At 31.8% G+C, this 20,149-nt stretch overlaps 2 protein-coding genes across 6 annotated transcripts; one reads left to right on the top strand and one right to left on the bottom strand.

Annotated features, from left to right (window-relative positions):
* Window positions 1–2,007: 2,007 nt before the first annotated feature.
* On the top strand, window positions 2,008–11,419 carry LOC109816249 (RNA polymerase II degradation factor). 3 transcript variants are annotated; one of them, XM_020381175.3, is made up of 16 exons: window positions 2,008–2,566; window positions 3,393–3,443; window positions 3,529–3,759; window positions 4,052–4,150; window positions 4,252–4,307; window positions 4,398–4,509; window positions 4,596–4,775; window positions 5,377–5,646; window positions 7,794–8,006; window positions 8,089–8,292; window positions 8,374–8,499; window positions 9,121–9,423; window positions 9,525–9,623; window positions 9,895–10,412; window positions 10,526–10,558; window positions 11,103–11,419. In XM_020381175.3, coding segments are annotated over exons 1-16 (2,637 nt in total). In that variant the 5' UTR covers window positions 2,008–2,425; the 3' UTR covers window positions 11,104–11,419. The 3 variants fall into 3 exon arrangements, with proteins under 3 accessions (XP_020236764.2, XP_020236763.2, XP_020236766.2); XM_020381174.3 differs by having other exon boundaries at window positions 3,523–3,759; XM_020381177.3 differs by having other exon boundaries at window positions 2,010–2,566; window positions 3,523–3,759; window positions 8,383–8,499.
* Window positions 11,420–14,406: 2,987 nt separating this feature from the next.
* LOC109816259 (uncharacterized) lies at window positions 14,407–17,749 on the bottom strand. Of its 3 annotated transcripts, none has more exons than XM_083076954.1 (4): window positions 17,105–17,749; window positions 16,470–16,546; window positions 15,089–15,170; window positions 14,407–14,997 (listed from the first exon to the last, which is right to left on the bottom strand). In XM_083076954.1, the coding sequence occupies exons 1-4, from the start codon at window positions 17,165–17,167 to the stop codon at window positions 14,656–14,658; spliced, it is 564 nt and encodes a 187-aa protein (XP_082933080.1). In that variant the 5' UTR covers window positions 17,168–17,749; the 3' UTR covers window positions 14,407–14,655. The 3 variants fall into 3 exon arrangements, with proteins under 3 accessions (XP_082933080.1, XP_082933081.1, XP_020236778.1); XM_020381189.3 differs by having other exon boundaries at window positions 14,411–15,024; window positions 17,105–17,734; XM_083076955.1 differs by lacking the exon at window positions 16,470–16,546 and having other exon boundaries at window positions 14,407–15,024; window positions 17,105–17,748.
* Between the last annotated feature and the right edge of the window lie 2,400 nt (window positions 17,750–20,149).

The following is a 20,149-nucleotide window of genomic DNA, read 5'->3' as shown; positions in this document are numbered from 1 at the left end:
TGTGTTAGCTTTTATTTTTTTTGTCATTTTTTGGCTTTTCTTTTTGGAATAGTTTGGATTTTAACACCCCTAAATATAATTGTCACCGTTACTCGAGTATCTATTTAAGAAATTAAACAAATTAATATTCATCAAAAGTCGTTGACAACTACCGAAGATCCAAAAATGACAAACTTTGTTCAACTTCAACCTCACCACATCTACTATCCCATGTAAAAAATCAAAAAACCATTCACATAGAGAATAAGGAAAAAAGTCAAAACATAACTAGTAAGTGGTGACAATAAAACAAAAAAAAAAAGTTTTTAACTTCAACACAAGCTTCATCACTAATTAAAGTAAAATAAGTGCAAAATAATCCAAAAGAATGATTTTAATTCAACATTTTAAAAAAGTCAATGACAACTCTCCTTTAATCTAAAACCATGGTGGAAATGGAAGCAATTCATGATGAGGTGGATGTGATGGTCCTAACAAGGACAAGGAGGATTTACATGATATTGGGAAAAACCCTAATCCCACATCGACTAGAGATTAGACAATTAAATAGTATATAAGTGGAAAGCAACCCTCACCTTACAAGCCGGTTTTGTAGGCTTGAGTTAGGCTTAAATCCACTATTCTAAGATGGTATAAGAGCTATCCTAAATTCTTAAAAATGGGTCACCCACCATTGATACATGCACCATGGGCATGAGGGGGTGTATTGAGAAAAACTCAAGTCCCACCAATCTTAAATCATTAAAAAGGGTCACCTGCCATTTATCCACGTACCAAGTCCAATAGTGCTGAACATGAGGGGGTGTATTGGGAAAATCCCAAGTCACACATCGACTAGAAATTAGGCAATTGAATAATATATAAGTGAAAATCAATCCTCACCTTACAAGCCGATTTTGTAGGATTGAGTTAGGCTTAAATCCACTATTCTAAGACACGACAACATTATCAAATGTGACTAAGACCATAACGATATCTTACACATGCGTGGTGAGGAGCTTGAGATGTAACTCCTTAAAGATAAGAAATTATGCAAAATCGACATTATTGACGCCTTAAATAATTTTGCTAAGAAAAATCATAAGAATGTCAAAGTTGGGAGGTGAAGAGGGACAAAAAGGCTAAGTAAAAAAAGGATGAAATTACAATATTATTTCAGTTTGGTTATTCTTTCCCTAGTTGGTTGCCAATAATAGAATAGAACCATTTGTTATAATACAATTATATCTAACAAAATAAGATTGTAGTTCATTATAGCATCACCAAAAATGTGATTCACCCTATAATTTACCGTAAACTAAACATTTTCAATAGACAAAAAAATATTATTTTATATCTTTTGAGTTTTGACTAGAAATAACACATAAAATGTGTACCATCATAATTTTTTTCTGAACATTTATGATAAAAGAGAAGAAAAATTATATGTTCGTAAATATAGTAATATGTTGTCATTCAGTTATAAATAATTATATATGTCAACTCACTAACACAAGTAGTAATGACTTATGCATTTAACTAAGTTGTTAAAGATTTGAATTTTGACCTTGAATAAATAATAATTATGTTGGGAGAATAATATCTATCTTGTGTGTGCTTATAATTTCTAATGAAGATTAATCCCTCTATTCAATGATGAGATAGATACTTTGTAAAAAAATATTGATTAAAAAAATTATTATGTATATGTTTAAATACTATTTTAAAATCATATTTAATGAAAAAAATACACATATGTAAAAAAAGTTAACATTTGTAAGTATAATTTTTCCAAACACAATCTATGCATGGTCCATTAACAATTAAAAGAAAAGTTTAACAATAGGTGAGATAAAAATAATGGACAGAAATCCAAAATTCTCTTAAATAAGTGTTGGATAGAACTAAAGATGTTTTATGAAATGGGCTATGGAGGCCCGTGTGGCTGAGCCACAAAGGGGGCACATCGAAAGCCGAAGTGACCCAACAAAAAAAGGAGAGAAAGAAAGTACGATCCACGCGTTCGCGGGAAGCGTAAGGCGAAGAGAGAGATGACATCCACGGAGTGAGAATGACTTATAAAATGGCGTTCACGCCGTGCCGGTCGAAATTTGTCACACCCAATCATCTCACTCACTCTCTCTCTCTCTCTCTCTCTCACACACACACACACGCACACACTCTCTCTCTCTCTCTCTCTCTCTCTCTCTCTCTCTCTCTCTCTCTCTCTCAATCCAACGCCAAAACCCTTCTCCGTCCCAAATCCCAATCCCTTTCTCCCCTCCTTCTTCTCTACCTCCCCAATTCCCGCAATCGCTTCACACAATTTCTTCATTTCTAGGGTTAGGGATTTCTTCCTCTTTTCATTCTACTTTTTTTCTTCCACACTGAGACTCCCTCGCCCTACTCGGTGCTGACGCGGGGCACCGTCTTTGCTTCTCGCTCCATGGAGGCTACGGCCGCCGTTGCCGCTGCCGCCACTGTCGCCGCCGTTCGCGGCGCCTCTCTCCAGATGCCGCCTCCCTCCCGCAAAGAGTGGCGCGCTGTCGCCGAGCATCACCATTCTGCTCGAAACCCCGACGACGAGGTACTGTTTTGCCGTTTAACACTTCGCATTGTGTCATTGTGTTGTTCGGGGAATAATGGAGAAGATGCGCGTTTTGAAAGCTTGGTGCTAACGAGAGGATTAGGGTTTAATAATGTCGTTTGACGCGAGTTACTGGTTTTTTGGTCCTGTTGTCGTTTTGAGATTAGGCGTTCGTGGGTTTTCTCGACAATGTGGCCACTCGTATGCTTATGCTTACTTCTCCTTTGTGTCTGGGGAGGGAAGCTTCTCGGTGTAACTGGTTTAGAACCTGTGGTTTTTTCTTACTTGGGAGTCAGTTACCATAAAAATGAGCTGGGATTCGGTGTCTAGTTTTCGTTTTTATGATGTTCATTGTTTTGCAGAGGCTTCTATGGTTTTAAAATTTGGTTCAGGGACGGAATCCTAGTTAGTCTATCAGGCCCGAGTTTTTTTAATGTCTTGTTATTAATGTGACAACAAAAAGCATATGGGACGTGCAAATTTTTAGGTGAACAAACTTACTTCTTTAAATTACAATTGAATTGAGGGGCTTTTGCTGGCAATTAAAGCATTAAAACACTGAGCCCTAGTCATGTGCGAATGATACGATGGTCACCATAATTTAGTCTGATAAAGTCAATGTTAGGTGGAATGTGCTTCATTTGATGTTGTTGATGTTAGACGTTTCATCCATACTGAGTTTGAATGTTTGGTTTCATTAGCCTGCTTAAGGTTTTTGGTAACTAAGTATTAAAGTTTTATTGATCTTCTTTATGTCATTGGGTGTGTTACTCAAGACTGTTTTTGTTATTTGTTTGGTTGATAATGGGCATCTGCTGATATGCAGGAGTTAGACAATGCCAAACTAGGACAATCAGACGAGAGAACCATATATGAGGTAAGGTGATGGTATGCGAGTTTGCTTTTGAATCTTACTGAATTAAGAACCTGAGGAGGATTTTCTCCTGTTTTTCAAGGTGCAGCAAGGAAGAGAGCCTCTTGATGTTGATTTTTGTTCAATAACTGTCGATGGAACACTAGACAATGATATTTTGCAGCAACAGCTTCATAATGTTGTTAGACAAAGACAGGAGTTTCTGCAAATGGAGATTGAACTAAAGGCCCAATTGATTGCTAGAACTGAGATAATGGAAATACGAAACTCCTTTGATGCTCAACTCAAGGAACATGTTAATAATGTTAACAAGCTTCAGGTGCAAATTCAAACATTTACACATGTATTTGGATGTATGAGCTGATATATCCCCATCTTTTGAAAGAAAATGGTTTTTCTTAGTTTTGACTAGAACTACATGTTTTAGGCATTTAATTGTGCCCTTTTGTGGTAACAGCTAGTGGACTATGTAAATTTATATTTATATGATTGTTTGGTGCATCAGATGCAGAAGTTTTACTTCTAATATCTGAATGTGTCATTTTATACTCAATTAACTGTTTTAGCTGGTGCTGTGAATCTACTCTAAACTTGTTTAACTGGCTTTGCAGGAGCAACTTTGTGAAAGGGAGCGCACAATTCATGATCTTGAAAGGAAAATGGAAGAGAAAGACAGAGAGTTGCATGCTATCAAATTAGACAATGAAGCAGTCTGTTGAATTTCAACTTTCATTTTGTTCACATTTCACTGGATGTTAATTTGGTTTGTAGTTGTTATTAACTTATATGTTTATCTCTAAAATTATGTTAGGCATGGGCTAAACAAGACCTTCTCCGTGAGCAAAACAAGGAACTTGCAACATTCAGGTTTATTTTTTGGTCCAAATGTATTTATAGGATGTGTAGGTTTTGGATCTGGCTTTCTTTACATGTTTAACAAGGTTAACCTTTCTGCAGAATGGAGCGTGATCATTCAGAAGCTGAAAGGGCACAGCATATAAAACAAATACATGATCTGCAAGAACACATTCAAGAAAAAGATAGGCAGCTTATTGATTTACAGGAACAAGTAGGCAACCTTTATATACCTTGTTTTTATATTTCTTTTTACAATCTTTTTGGTTTATCTGGCTTAATGATGATTCTTTGTTTCAGCATAGGGTTGCTCAGGAGACCATTATGTTTAAGGATGAACAGTTCAGAGAGGCCCAAGCATGGATAGCTCGTGTACGTGAGATGGATGTTTTCCAATCAACAACAAATCAGACATTACAAGCTGAATTGCGCGAGCGCACAGAGCAATATAATCAGCTCTGGATGGGTTTTCAGAGACAGGTTGATCTGCCAACCTTTTTTCCTTCAAGGACCAAGTTTATTTGCTTATGTACACATATAAATGCATTTAGTTTTGTGGCATCTCTGTCAATTAAATAAAATGCACATTCATCAATTAAGTTACTATTGTGATTTTGTTTTGAAGATTCTTTGAATCACATATAATGTCCCGAGGAAAAATAGCTGTCTTTGTGAACTTGCATTTCTTTGATTCTTCTAGTATATTTTTTTGTTTGTTTATTTTATACGGAGCCTGTTTGTTTTAGCTTTTTCCACAAAAAAATACTTCATTTTTTGTTTTAATTTTAGTATGCTTAAGAAGTTTAAATAAAATCAGATTCTGAAAAGCAATCAGATTTCTGTTTATTTTGAGAAGCTATTTTAAGTAGCTTCTGGAAAAACCCTGTAATTTAACTAACTTTCAAAATATAAATGCTTTTTATAATTGTACCAAAGGATAAATAACTACTGCTTTTATGTAATTTGTTGAAAATTTAACACTTTTTTATACTCCTGTATTTTTTAAAAGCATAAACAACTGGGTGCATAATAGTGGATGTTACTTCACTCTGTTTAATTTTTGGTTTGATGATGGCTTTAGTTTGCAGAGATGGAAAGAGTTCATTTACATGCTATTCAGCAACTGCAGCTTGAATTGGCTGATGCAAGAGAGAGGAGTGGAACTTACAATGATGATTCAAGAATGTCCCAAATGAATTCAAAAAATAATGTAACACAGTTTGGACAGGAAAATGGAAGTCAATTTGACTTGAATGGAGGCAATGCTTCAGGTGGAAATAATGGCCTCCTTCCAAGTGAAAGCACTGATAATGGTCCATCATTTGCTTCCACTGGCAATGCATCAATACAGGTTTGGTGCTTTAATTTGTAGCTTGATAGATAAACAGCTAGTTGTTTATTTGCCTTTTTTCTCAAATTTAATTTGTAGCGTGTCAAGTTATATGCCATATATTTGTACAAACATCAGATAATATTATGTTTTCATCTCAATTCTTTTTTATTGTCCTAGATTTTGTAAATTCATTTCTTTTGGTACATTCAAAATTCAGACCTTTCCTCATGATTCTATATTATTGGCATGCCAATGACGAGTAAAATTTGAAATATGAATATTGCTCGAGTATAACTTTAGATGCCTAGATTGGACATGCTACGAACTTTGAGAAAAAGATGATTGTTTGTTCTGTAATTGCATCTGATCCATCAATACAGGTTTGGTGCTTTAATTTGTAGCTTGATAGATAAACAGCTAGTTGTTTATTTGCCTTTTTTCTCAAATTTAATTTGTAGCGTGTCAAGTTATATGCCATATATTTGTACAAACATCAGATAATATTATGTTTTCATCTCAATTCTTTTTTATTGTCCTAGATTTTGTAAATTCATTTCTTTTGGTACATTCAAAATTCAAACCTTTCCTCATGATTCTATATTGTTGGCATGCCAATGACGAGTAAAATTTGAAATATGAATATTGCTCGAGTATAACTTTAGATGCCTAGATTGGACATGCTACGAACTTTGAGAAAAAGATGATTGTTTGTTCTGTAATTGCATCTGATCTATTAATATATATCATTGAAAGAACTTAGGGTACACCATTTGAATGTTTATTGAGCCTGGCAATGAAAACCATGCTGATGACAACGTGTTCAATTATTATCATTTATTTTATAATATTATTGAATTAGGCTAGGACTGCTAGAATGACCATATGAGAATATTTATTTTTATAATTTTTATATATATGCTGTTTCTTTGAATTTTCTCAGATACCTCTTATGTTATATAAGCAGGTTTTTGTCAATCTTGTCATGGTTTGTGCTAAATAATGAATTTTCATTTGTGAATCCCATGCGATTGGTGAAAATAAGTCTAATTGGTTCTTTAAATTCTATTGCTATCTTATTTTGCCTTTTTTTTCTCTAATAAAATTCATTTAATTTATGGTGCTAGAATTGCTGTAATTTTGGTTGACTCTTTAACATATTGTAAACCCACTGTTCATGATTACTCTCTGATTATTTAGCATGGATGTACATTTTTCTGTTGTGTCATTATTAATTTGAGATAGTTTGCAAAAGCTTAAATAAAGTGCTGTTTTTCATTAGCTGGAGATTTGTTATTTATTGAGATGAGATATAAAACAAGTGTGTTTGTCAATGTTAGATTTTGACCTCCTTTTATTGGATCAAGTGATTTTATACTGTTACTGGAAAGTTCAGATTGAGTATTTGATGGGTTTGTGTGTACAACGTATTTTCCAGATTTTTGGGCAACTTGCTTACTAAAATTTAGTTCATAGAGCTGTATTTTTGTGCTAGATAGTGACCTTGTTTCATGCTGAGTCCAATCATCCTTTTTCTTTGTATTGGATGCTGAGGTTGATGGTGGTTGTGAATGATATTGGATCACCTGGAAAGAAGGTTTTGTCTTGTTTTGCTCTGTATTGTGTCAGTGGATTGATAATTTTTAGCAAAACAAGTTTAAGAATAATGTGATGTTATCAATATATGCAAGGTTGAAAGTGTTATATCTTTTATTGAGTGGTTTGTTTTTAAGAATTCAGATTGGCCCATTCATAAAATACTAATATTTTAGTTGTCAAAAATATAGTTGTGAGGAAGTAGTAGTTGTAGTGATAGACTGCAAGTGCACAGTGCTTGAATGTATGTGGATGCATACACTGTTACCAGCCCTAAGTAAATTGAGGAAGTTAACTTTATAAAGCCTGTTTCTGCTCGTTTTTCCCCCCAAAAATATAGTTGTGCAAGTGCACAATGCTTGAATGAATGTGGATAGATATACTGGTACCAACCACAATGCTCTTTTAAAAAAAAATTGAAATTGAACATTTTCCTGATTACCAGGCAGTTATACTTATGGATTTTTTTAGCTGTATACATCTTTTTATGGTTGTTTGATGTTACAGTCATCATGTTTTAACACTGGATTAGTGAACAATATATCTTTACCCCTTTTACAATTTTGTTCTAGACTGAACATGTTGCGGGTGTCCCAATTGCTCCATCGTCTCTACTTGTCCCACCTTCATACCTACCACATGGCCAAGTAACAGCATTGCATCCATTTGTTATGCATCAGCAAGGAGTGCCCAATTCAGTTGCATCACATGTACCTCAATCAAATGTTGGACATTTTCACCCAGTGCCCTCAATGTCACCTGTGCAGCAGTGGCAGAATCAACAGGTATCAACATATTCAGACATTTAACCTCTCTGCATTGCTATCTGTATTTAAACTGTCTGCATATTTATACTTGTTTCTTCAGTCTGTCTCAGAGGGTTCACAGGTACCCATACAGGAACATCCTTCACCGACTCAAACTGATCAAAATTTGATGAGATCAGATGCTAAATTTGGTTATGAAATGTCTATTAATGGACAGTCTCTTCATAGAGACTATCTGGAGGCTCACATTCAACAAGGTGAGGAGTCACAAACTGTGATTTCTTCGGCTACCAGTGAAACACAGGTTAGTGATTGGTATTCACTTTTTTTGTTATTTCCTTGAGATTTGAGTAAAGTATTGATGATATTTATTTGAATTTTCGAGGCTCTTCAGTCAGTTGATAAGAGTCAACTTGTTGCTTCCCAACAAGATCAAAGCTTGCAACAACTTTCTTCACAGTTCTCTGATGCCTTACGATTGAATTCTTTTGAACCAAATGGTGAAATCAAGGTTTGTTCCAAGTTCCAACTTTGCATGCCTGTCTAATCTTTTTGTTCTGCAATCCTAGAGGTTAGTTTGATTAAGTTTGTGTCTGATTTTTTTGTCAAAGTAGAAATAAAAGTTATGGCTATTTGTGTTTAATTGTGATTTTTTGAAGACGTTTAGATGTTTTAGGTGCATGTACTAACTTAAGCTACATGGTAGCTTAAAACATGTTCTGAAAGGAACCATGTAATGAACTACTGGTTTACATTTTGTGGTGATCTTAACCTGTTAAAAATTCAAACGTGGATACATTCCGATTCATTTTAAAGACAAACACTTTAAATGATCTTTATTCCATTTTATAAGTTGCCTTTGAGAAGTTTAGCATTTAGTGACCACATTATTTTTTATGTATCAAAGAAGAGCGATGAATAGAAAGCACTTAAAGAAAGTGATCCCAAAATTGTCTTTGATCGTTTCCTGTTATGGCCTGATAAGATGAAAGCTAACATTTTCCCTTTTCCAAGAGTTAAGGGCAGAGTGTATAAGAATAGAAAGTGCTTAAGAAAAGCCACCCACTTTTTTTTTTTTATATGGTTCCGGTTGCAACAGAGAAGATAAAAGCTAATATTTTTCCTTCTACAGGAGCAGAATTCTGTAACATTATCTAATGATGATGGACCTGAAGACCAAGTTTTGTTGGCTGAGCAAGCAAGTTCTGCCACAAATGCATCATCTGTCACAAGCAACTCAGTTAATCGTAATGAAATGATTCAGAACAATTCTGCTGATTCTGTGTTGTCTGAAGCGTTCACCTCTAGTACTGGTCTGACAGCCTCAACAACAATTGCAAAGATATCAGAGACTACTCTCCTTGATGAAAAATCATTATTAGCTTGCATTGTTCGCACTATTCCAGCTGGTGGACGAATTCGAATTAGTTCAACGGTTAGTCAGCTTTATGTGTCAACTGTCAAGAGTTTTTACAAAAAGATGTATGTGTTTTCCCTGACTAACCTGATACAACTTGTCATATGTTTCAAGCACAGCTCCCTAATAGGCTGGGCAAGATGCTTGCACCTCTATATTGGCATGATTACAAAAGGAAGTATGGGAAACTGGATGATTTTGTTGCTAGCCATCCTGAAGTAAGTTTTTGATTTCAGTTTGAATGTCTAGACTTCAAATCCAATGCTTACAATCTGATTGATTAGGCATAATTTTGATGGGATTCAGCTAGATTAATAGGATTGTTTTTGGGTGGAATAAGTGATAGGAACCATTCATCCATTAAAAACTCAAATCATGCCAATTCTTAGAATCTTTCATTTAATTATATGCATGTATGAGTTCCTATTGTTTATTGATGATGGATTTTCATCACAACCTGACAGTTTTTCTTCCTTTTAATAATTTCAGTTATTTTTGATTGAGGGTGACTATATTCAGCTCCGTGAAGGTGCACAGAAAATGGTTGCTGCAAATGCAGCCGTTGCAAAAGTTGCTGCAGCAGCTGCTGCATCAACTCCTTACTCTTCATATATGTCCACTGTGGCAGTTACACCAATGGCTCAATCTCATCGCATGAAAAAGGCTCCTTCAATTGATTCCAAAAATATCAAAAGTGACAAGACACTTCAGGAATATTCAGTCATCTCTTCAAATGCAGGGGATGATCCTCTAAAATTGTCTGTTATGCAGCATCAGCAATCTAATGGTGCATGCTTTGCTGGAGGACTTTCAAATGTCAAAATTTTGAGTAAACCCAAGGATTCTCGGGAAATGGATGGCCCTGAAAATAGGGTTGTCCAGTCTCCTGTACAATTATCTGTTGGCAATGGTGGAAGCATTGACCGATCAAGTATGAGCAGTGCTCAAATTTCAGGCTCAGCAAATGGGAGGCTAGTCTCAAGCTTTGCTTCTAAACAGCAGTCCAGGTATGACTCTACATTGACTGCTGAACCATATCATCTGTTACGATGTTGTGTGTCTGTATTAAGAATATCTGATGGAGTAAGGAAGTTGTGCTAACTGTTATTTTATGACACAGGGCAACTGGTGCTGTGTACCCTTCTCGAAGATAGTGAGTCTTCTTACGGGCACTTAAAAATGCTATTTACGTTTTCTTTGAATTTCCATGGATGTGGTGTTATTTATGCATTTAAGTATTTGAAAATGTCCTTCAATTTACCAAGTAATTATTCTCGTTATAGTCCTTATAATATTAGTTTAGGATTTATTATTTATAAGTATATACGCATGTGTCTGTCTCTATCTATGCAGAGACGCAAAATGCAAGATTGGGTCTCTGTAGTGAGGAATGGATATTGAATTACCCATTTGCAGTTCGTCGATTCTTCTAAGAAATTATCATCATGATATTCAAGTTTCCTTGCCTAAGACCGATAATAGTGTGATTTTCAATTTATCCAATCAACTAATGCGTAAAATACAACATAAATATGTATTCCGAATAATATTTGCCCTGCTGCGAGTACTTAAAACTTTGAATCGAGTTTGATTTAATTGTATGACGAGTCAGCTATGTTCCAGTTCATTTCACTTATATTTATGTATTAATATACTGCCTCTCATGCATTCATAATTTAACTGTGTTTAATTGACAGGGAGCATGGAGGGGCGTGTAGATTATCCTGTCTCACCAGGATGCGGAAGAAAACATAGGAGATGTTTATCGGGTTTGTGGGAGAATGTTTTTTGAAGCATTGACGGAGTAATCTTGTGCCCTGGGCAAATTTAAGTTGCCGGTGCTTTCTCCAAATTCTGTATTAATTTATTTCTCCCTCTGTTACAATTCAGTGTGCTTTCATTAATGTGGGCCTCATTCTGTGGTATTCTTGCATACATTGCATCTGATAACTGCCATTTTTTTGGTGAATGCTTGAAAGATTAATCAACATAGTTTAACCTTTTCAGTTTGCAACCCCTTTATCTGCCCCTTCCATGTCACTATTAGTAATTAAATGTCTGAGGATGGATCAATGTGACACCAGTTTTATGTGTGGATTCAATTAGAGTTGGCCGTTAAGGGATTATTAAACGCTGTATTTTCAAAATTAAGTTATGTTTAAACACGTAATCTTTAGAATCACACAACTTAGTGATCTAAATATAAATTTAAGTGGTTCGAAGTCTTACTGTCATCAATTTAATGAAATAACATTGAAGCATTTATTCGTGATTTAATTCAAAGCTGGATTAAGAGTTAGTTCTTTATTACCAATGTTCTCTAGTTTTCAAATTAAATAATTTTTTATTCTTTAAAAGTTGTAACCATATTTCAGTGGTAGTTGTTAATTGCTGTAACAAAAGCAAATTAAGTTTTGTCCTTAGTTTATTTGATGCGCACTTCGAGGCTCAAGCAATGTTTAGCATCAGCCTTCAGTTGCTATCAATGCCGTTGATATATATATATATATATGGTTGATATAACTTTTTCTATGGATCCTGGTTAAGAACTAGCATTATTTATAGTTGTATTTCTGTTACCTTGAATACGAACACCGTGTCTAAGATATTTTTCCATCAGTTATATAAAGTTGAGTTCTAAATTTGATTTTAGTTCTCTAAACTATTAATTCCTTTATTTTTTGGGGCTAAATTTTGCTTTTAATTGCAATGATAAAAATACGTAGTATCTAAATATATATTAAAGCAATGATATAAGTGTTTTTTAAACGTCTATTATCTAAAAATAAATAAGTATATTAAAACTAGCCTGCTAAGGACGTATGAGAACATTATATGAAATTTCTTTTGCCTTTGGTATCCTTTTTTCCTTTACTTTTTGTCCATTATATTGTAATTGTTAGTTTAACTGTCCTCATCGTGCAAACCATATCACTTCCAAGTTTTAATAATACAATTTGAATTGTAACTAATCTAAAATCAATTCAATAAATTGAGTAGAATTTTATTATAATTAATTTAAAGTGACGAATGTAAATGATATTTCATTCAAATTAGTAGTAGATATATATTTACTTTACATGTTATCTTTTGGTCCTCACTTATTTATTAAAACCTGAAATTCATTCTTTATGTGTACGTATAAACACACTTGACTTATGTTTGGTGGAGGTGATTTAAGTGGAGGTGATTTAATAGGGAGATGTATTAGAGTGAGTCTAAAAAAAATATTTGTGTTTGATAGATGATATTTAAGAATTGTGAGGAATTAGAAATGAGTTTCACATCATTTTTTATACCCTCTTCATTAAGGGGATTTCTTGTGGATTTTGAAAAATGTGTAAAATTGCATAAAATAAAAACATCAATTCTAACTATATTATAAAGTGAAGGTAAAATAATAATTATAAATATCAAATTCACTATATTTTTCACTTAATTTTACTCTACCAAATAATTATAAATTTCATTATATTTCACTGAATTTCTTACCTAATTCCTATTAAATTAATTATCATTTATTTTCTCTTGTTTTCTTCTATTGTTTCCTCTACCCCAAATAAAGGCTTAAGGTTCAAGTTAAGGAACTCCATTGAAGATATTAAACAAAAGTTATCTTTAGACTAATGAGAAAGATGAAATACATATTTAAGAATTATTTATTTTATTTAATCAACTTCAAACGCTAGTATGATAATATATACCAAATTCAGAGTAAATTCGGATACAATTTATGTTAAGACACACAAAAGATAACAAACATGTGTCATGTTTGCACTAATGAAAAAGATGAAATACACATTCAAGATTTTTTTTATTTCAACATATTTGGATGCTAATATAATAGTAGATGCCAAAATCATAGAAAAAATTGAAAGATTTATAAAATTAGTATTTTAGCCTTCATTCTATAGGATAAATATTTATTTTTATATATAATTAAAATTAATAATAAATTATCTATATAAATGTTATACTTGAATATATAAGTTATATTTAAAATTTATATAAATAAATATTTTTAAATATATAAATTGTATTTTATATTTAAAATAAATAATTTATAGTGGCATAAAATTATTTTTAATTATTGATAATTTATTTTTAAAATATTAAAAACTCAAATAAATATAATAAATAAAAATTTTATTTGATAAGTTAAAAAAAAATTAAATACGCTTTTGTCATACAATAACTTCTTAAAATGTTTTCAAAAATTAATGATTTACATTTAATATGAGTTTTCACATTCAACCGTAAATATTTTAAAATAATCTTTATACACCTGATTCTTTCAAACATGTGATACATAACCTGAATAAATGATGTGTGTGCCACATAAATACTTAATATTACATGTATAATGCTATTGTTAAAATTAACATGAAATACTTAAAGCATTTTTTGAGAAAGTTATGAAATTAAATTATCTCAATAATCGATTATAATCAAAAACAAATTTTTGTTTCGTTTAGTTGACTAAAAAATAAAATTTAAAGTATTTAATTTCATTTTGATACATTAAAAAATCAACTTTATGTAGTTTACCAGTTTCAAAAGAAAAAAAAATGTTGAAAAATAACCATAATCTTCAAATCTAAATTTCAAATTTTAAAATTCTACAAACATTTAAAAAAAAAAGCCATCTATAAATTTAATCTAACTTAGGAGACATGCAGATTTTTTTTTGAAAAATAACTTATTTCAATGAAAACATCTGAAAATATGAGAAATCATCTTTCCCAAACATGCACTTATAAGGAGAACTAACTTGAATTACAAATTAGTATAAAATCTAGACTATATTTTATTTATTAAATTCAAGAACTGAAACAATATTTGCCCAAATCAAGGACAAGTCGGGGATTCCTCCACATAAAACAAGTGACTTTAAACTTCAAACCTCCAAATAGACGTAAAACAGGGTGTTTAAACTAGTAAAAGGCTAAGAATGGTTCTACCAACAAGTTCATGATATTTTTCTTCCATATGCAAGCAAAAATTACATGCCTAGATATTAGTATTTTACCGAACCTATGTTATTTATCAACTGGTGATAAAAGAGTAAAAATTAGCATCAACATTCTGAAAAAAAAAAAAACGTAAACAGATAATCCAAGAAATAATAAAATGTACTTTCGTTTTTATACTTGATATTATCCGGTTTTCAAAAAGTGATAGTATGTAGAAACAAATGTTGATAGTGTTGTATTCCCAGTATTTTAGCAGCAGGTCTAGATAGTGATTTCCCTAAGACCAGCCATGACCAGAATCTGAACCAGTTTGATTGCTTGAAGGTGTATCTGACAGATTACCAAGTCTGGTTTGAGATGCCTGATATAGGCCACTGGTAGTACCAGGAAAACTTCCCATTGGTCCAGGGATAAGTTGTTGTTGTTGGTAGAGGAAGTGTGGCAGCTTATAGTGTTGCTCATTCATCTGCAGAGGCAACTTTGAAGCAGAAATATCCGGTTGATGTAGAGACATTGCCAAATGCTGCTGCTGATCATTCATCTCAAAGGGAGGGTTCAAGGTTGATACATCTGGTTGTGGCTGAGATATTGCAACATGATGTTGCTGCATGCTTTGCCCCTGTTGCATAGTAGGCTGGGATGAGACCTGCACGTTTTTCACATATGTGAGGGAAAATTATAATAAATTCGTGACTAATGAGCCTAACAACCTGAGAAGGTGTCTGTGCTTGTGTGGCGACATCGGCAAGTTTGGCCAGAAAAGTCAAGTTATGCTGAAGCTTGGCTTGACATCTGTATCAAGATATTCAGGTAATTGTCATACACCAATGCACTTGTTAAATTATTATTATCGTATAAGTAAATGGAAAATCATAGATAAGAATTCAGAAGGCAACAGCAACATTAATACATGATACTTCCAAGACTAACAAATTCAAATACAATAACATCTTAGAATGACTCTTAACATTCATCAAATGAAAAGAAAAAAAAAATTTGGGACATATATAATTCTCAAATTATGCTACAATTTTATAATATATGCTTTAGCATACAATCAGTAAAAAATTGAGAATATTGAGCACTTGCTACAACTTTCTATTTATTAAACAACTGATATACAAGATAACACAATCATGTTCGAAACAAGTGAAAATCAGCTAGTTGTATATATGATTCTCAAGATATTGAATAGAACAATGAAAGAAATATCCAAGTCCTAATTAAATGTTATGCTCTTTTATAGTTTGTTTTGTCTTGTCATTATGTATGGCCATACCAGATACATGTCTTCCATTGGCTCAACTTTTCTCATTAGCTTCTTCTACTCAAAGCACCTCACCTCATGTATATTTACTTTATTTATGAATAAGTTCAATTTTAGCATCAGTTTGGGTTTGAGCTATTTTATTTCTGTAAATTGAGCTTTTGATAGTCCTCTCCTTCTAATCTAACACATTTAAAAAGATGGAACCAAATATATCTGTCACTGCATGAATAAACAAGTACAAAAGTAAAATGGTTCAAACAGAAAGGAACATGATTTCAACAACATCTTTTTGAAAATAAACATGTAATTTTATAATCACACAGTAGATATTTTAAACATGTTATTCAGTAACCAAGGTGTATTATCTGGAGTTATCATACAATTAAATGCTTGCTGCGTACATAAAATACATATTTTAAAATACTTTTTTTTTTCCAATATAAATCTCTGTTTACACCTTAATGAAGTTCCACTCACCAGATTTAATTATATAATAAAAAGCATATATATAACTTGGTAGTCCTGCCTTTTCAAAGGTAAGGGTAAACATACCTTGCAATTTGTCAACTGAAACACAGCTTCACTAATGCATGTACTAATGGCATTACAAAGTGAAATATAATTTCAGGTAGAGAACAACTAAACAGAGATTATATGTTTATGTAAAGTAAGAGGGTTTTCAAGCTAACTCCCATAAAGGACTAAACAGTTTGCAAGAGAATAAAAAAAGTGAAAAGGAAAATGAAGGTGCAACTGACATGACTTGGTACTAGTAAGAAGCAACCATAAGCGACAGAAAATAAAATAACCAAACTACTAACTGCGCAATCTCATTGATCTTTCCCAGATTTTGATATTCCAATATTGCCAAGATCAGTTCCTTATTCTCCTCCAAGTACTGCACCAAGTATAATATGAGATAAGCTGACATAGATACTCAAGTAAATAGTAGTCCTTGCTTCAATTCCTTATGAACAAGATACATATACGCACTAAAACGTATTATGCATTAATCTAACATGACCTACATATCCCAAATTCCTTTGCAAAAGTTCACGGTCCTATGTTACCCAAGAAGAACATACATGACAATGAAATAATTTCTATATAACAATTTTACATTACATGGACACCGAAATGTCATTTTCTAAGGGAGATACGCATACAATTATCGTTGTCACGTTCATTTTATTCAGAAAAATACATAAAGTTAGCAAAATCTGAAAACCAGATTAATTACTTAGGGCACAAGGAAAGACAAAGAGGAGAGCCCCATACACATTTTGTGCCATTCACTAAACATGAAATGGACAAGGAAATGGAAGAACACGTAAAGGTGACATTTTTATGAAACCCCAACACAAACATAGACGCAGAGATAAATCTAGAAGGTTAAACAAAGTAATATGATGATGGTAATGAAACAGAGAAATGAGTGAAGAAAAAGAGTTGGCACCTTTTGAATCTGTTCAGTGGTGATGGTAGAGGCATTAGGCAATGAAGTATCAGCGTTGAACATTTTGCTGCTTCTTCTCTTGAATGAGACAACTAAATGCGAAATCAAAATAAGAAAACCCTAACCCTTCTTCTTTCCCACAAATCACGTACCCAAGTTCAAAGGAGCAGTGCTTCCTGCTCCTTTTGTTTTGGTTTAAACTTTAAAGTATGCGACTCTTCACTTTTCATGCCTTTTGCCTTTTAGCAATAAATTTCTTTAACTATGTTTTTATCAGGTTTATATATATATATATATATCATAAATTTTTTTAATGAGTGATTAATATTTATATTATTAATAAATTTTATTTTATATTTTTTAAAATTTTTTTATCTTTAAATATTATATTACTAAATGTTACATCATTTATTTAAATTTAAATAAATGTTAATATATAATAATTAATAAATATAAACATGAGAGAAAAACCAAAATTTAATAATTTTAAAATTAGAGAATTAAAATGTCTATTATAAAATAGAGATTGGAATAACTAGTTTAAGAAAATAGAGAAATAAAAAATATAATTTAGTCTTAATATTAATATCGATAAAATAAATTAGAAATGTAAAAATCAAATACAATGAAAACCAAATATATTTTGTGCTTTTATTATTGATTTTTCCTCCATGAGTTCTGTGAGTATATTCGAATGTTCATCAAGACTTCTTAACAAAGACTTATACAATTAATATTTATAGGAAGATTGGAGTGTATATGAAGGTGATTGTTTCTTTCTAATTAAGTTTATATATATAGGAACAGAAGATCATTTATTTAAGTCACTTGCTTTAAATATCATTCGAACTAATTATTTGATTGTAATTTACTTTTGATTTTGTATATAAAAAAATTATGTTATTATAAAGAGTACAATTAATCTTACAAGAAGTAAATTCTTTTATATTAACTAAAATTATTTTATAGAACTTATAAAGTTGTTTTTTTTCTTCCGGGAATTCCAAATTAATAAAGTTATTGAACTTTACGCTACAATTAAAACATTATCACATTTTAAAAATAAAATTAATTCTTAACAATTTATTTTTAAACTCCTAACCCTATATGTAAAATATTGTGTGAAAGTGTTTTTTTAATTTTTTTTGGAAGAGAGGATTTTTAAAGATTATTTTAACTTATTGTATAATTCTATTTTTCTTTATCATAATTATTTATAAATTTAATTTGAATATTTAAAAAAAAAAATCAATAAATAAAAATAATCTTATAATATAGTACAAATTAATTGTCAAAATTTTAAAATATAATTTATATATTTAAAAATATTTATTTATACAAATTTTAAATATAATTTATATATTGAAACATATAATATTTATTTGTATATATAATTTATTATAAATTTTAGGTATATAATAAACATTTAGCATTGTGCATATAGATGAGAATATTTCAAGTCAGACCAAATTTTATTTTGTCTATGGACATGATTTACGCAATGTTTTAAAGCTAATTTGCATTCGTGGAACATGTTAGGAATATGTGAATAAATTAGTAATATTTAGATTTAATCTATTTTGATTATTTTAGGATTTCTTTTCTTGTTTTTAGAATAAGATAATATCAATATTTGATTTTGTATGACAATTTTTCTTTATAAATAGAGACCTCATGAATAAAATTAAATTATATTCCTCTGATAAAAATTATATCTTTACAAAATACATAAAAAAAATAACCATCAGTAGTATCAGAGCCATAGGTTGGATTCACTTGTTTGAGGGGAGGATTGTTGGGATATAAACAAGTCTCACATCGATAGAATAAGGGAAGAAGTAACAACTTATAAAGCACACATATACTCCAATAATTGAGAGACCTTTTGGGTGATGACCAAAAGTAAAACCGTGAGGGCTAAATCCCAAAGCGAACAATATCTCATCATTGTGGAGTTATGTGTGAAATAACTTTATAAAAATAACCCCTCAGACAAATACCATAAAATAACTTCATCATTGGTATCTAGAGTTAAGGTTACGACTTGTGGAGATGGGAGTAGAAACAAACTTTTCACAAATTTCCCTACCTATTTTTGATGGAGAAAGTTATGATCTTTGGGCGGTGAGAATGGAGGCATTCTTAGAAGCTTTAGATCTCTGGGAAGTCGTAGAAGAAGATTATGATATTTTCTCATTGCCAGACAATCCTACTGTATCCTAAATGAAAATTCACAAGGAAAGGAAAATCAAGAAGGCAAAGACAAAGGCAAAAAGTTGTCTCTTTACCTATGTTTCACAAAATGTTTTCACCAGGATCATGACTCTCAAATTGGAAAAAGCAATTTAGGATTATCTAAAGGAATAATATGCTGGAGATGAAAGGATTCGAAGCATGCAAGTATTGAATTTAATTAGAGAATTTGAGTTATAAAGAATAAAGGAGATTGAGACAATCAAATAATATTTAAACAAATTGCTTGGCATTGCTAATAAGGTATGTTATTAGGAACACAATTTCTTGATTCTTGAATTGTTGAAAAAATTCTAGTAACTATACCTAAAAGATATGGAACTTCTATAGTGGCTTTAGAGAATACAAAGGATCTGAATAAGATCACTTTGGTAGAGGTGTTACATGCATTGCGAACATTAGAACAAAGGAGGCTTATGAGACAAGAAAGAACTGTGGAGGATGTATATTTAGCCAAATGGAAGAACAACAATAGTGACAAAAGCAAGAAGGAATTGTTGCAAAAGAACATTCAAAATAATAACACTCAAATTTTTCCACCATGTACTTATTGCAAAAAGACTAATCATCCACAACAGAGATGTTGGTGAAGACCTAATTCAAAATGTAACAAGTGCGGACAATTAAGACACCTAAAATATGTATGAAAATCTCATGAGTAATAAGAAGAAGCCAACATTGCTGAAGATTAACAAGAAGAGGAAGAAGAACAACTACTTTCAATGTCATGATTTACAACCAAAAAACTCTCAAAAGCTTGGATTATTGATAGTGGTTGTACAAACCATATGA

This window comes from Cajanus cajan, chromosome 6 (genome assembly GCF_000230855.2).
Source record: "Cajanus cajan strain Asha chromosome 6, NIPB_CcT2T_4, whole genome shotgun sequence".
NCBI lineage: Eukaryota > Viridiplantae > Streptophyta > Magnoliopsida > Fabales > Fabaceae > Cajanus > Cajanus cajan.
The sequence above is the reverse complement of the archived record's forward strand: the minus strand, read 5'-3'. Positions and strand labels throughout refer to the sequence as shown.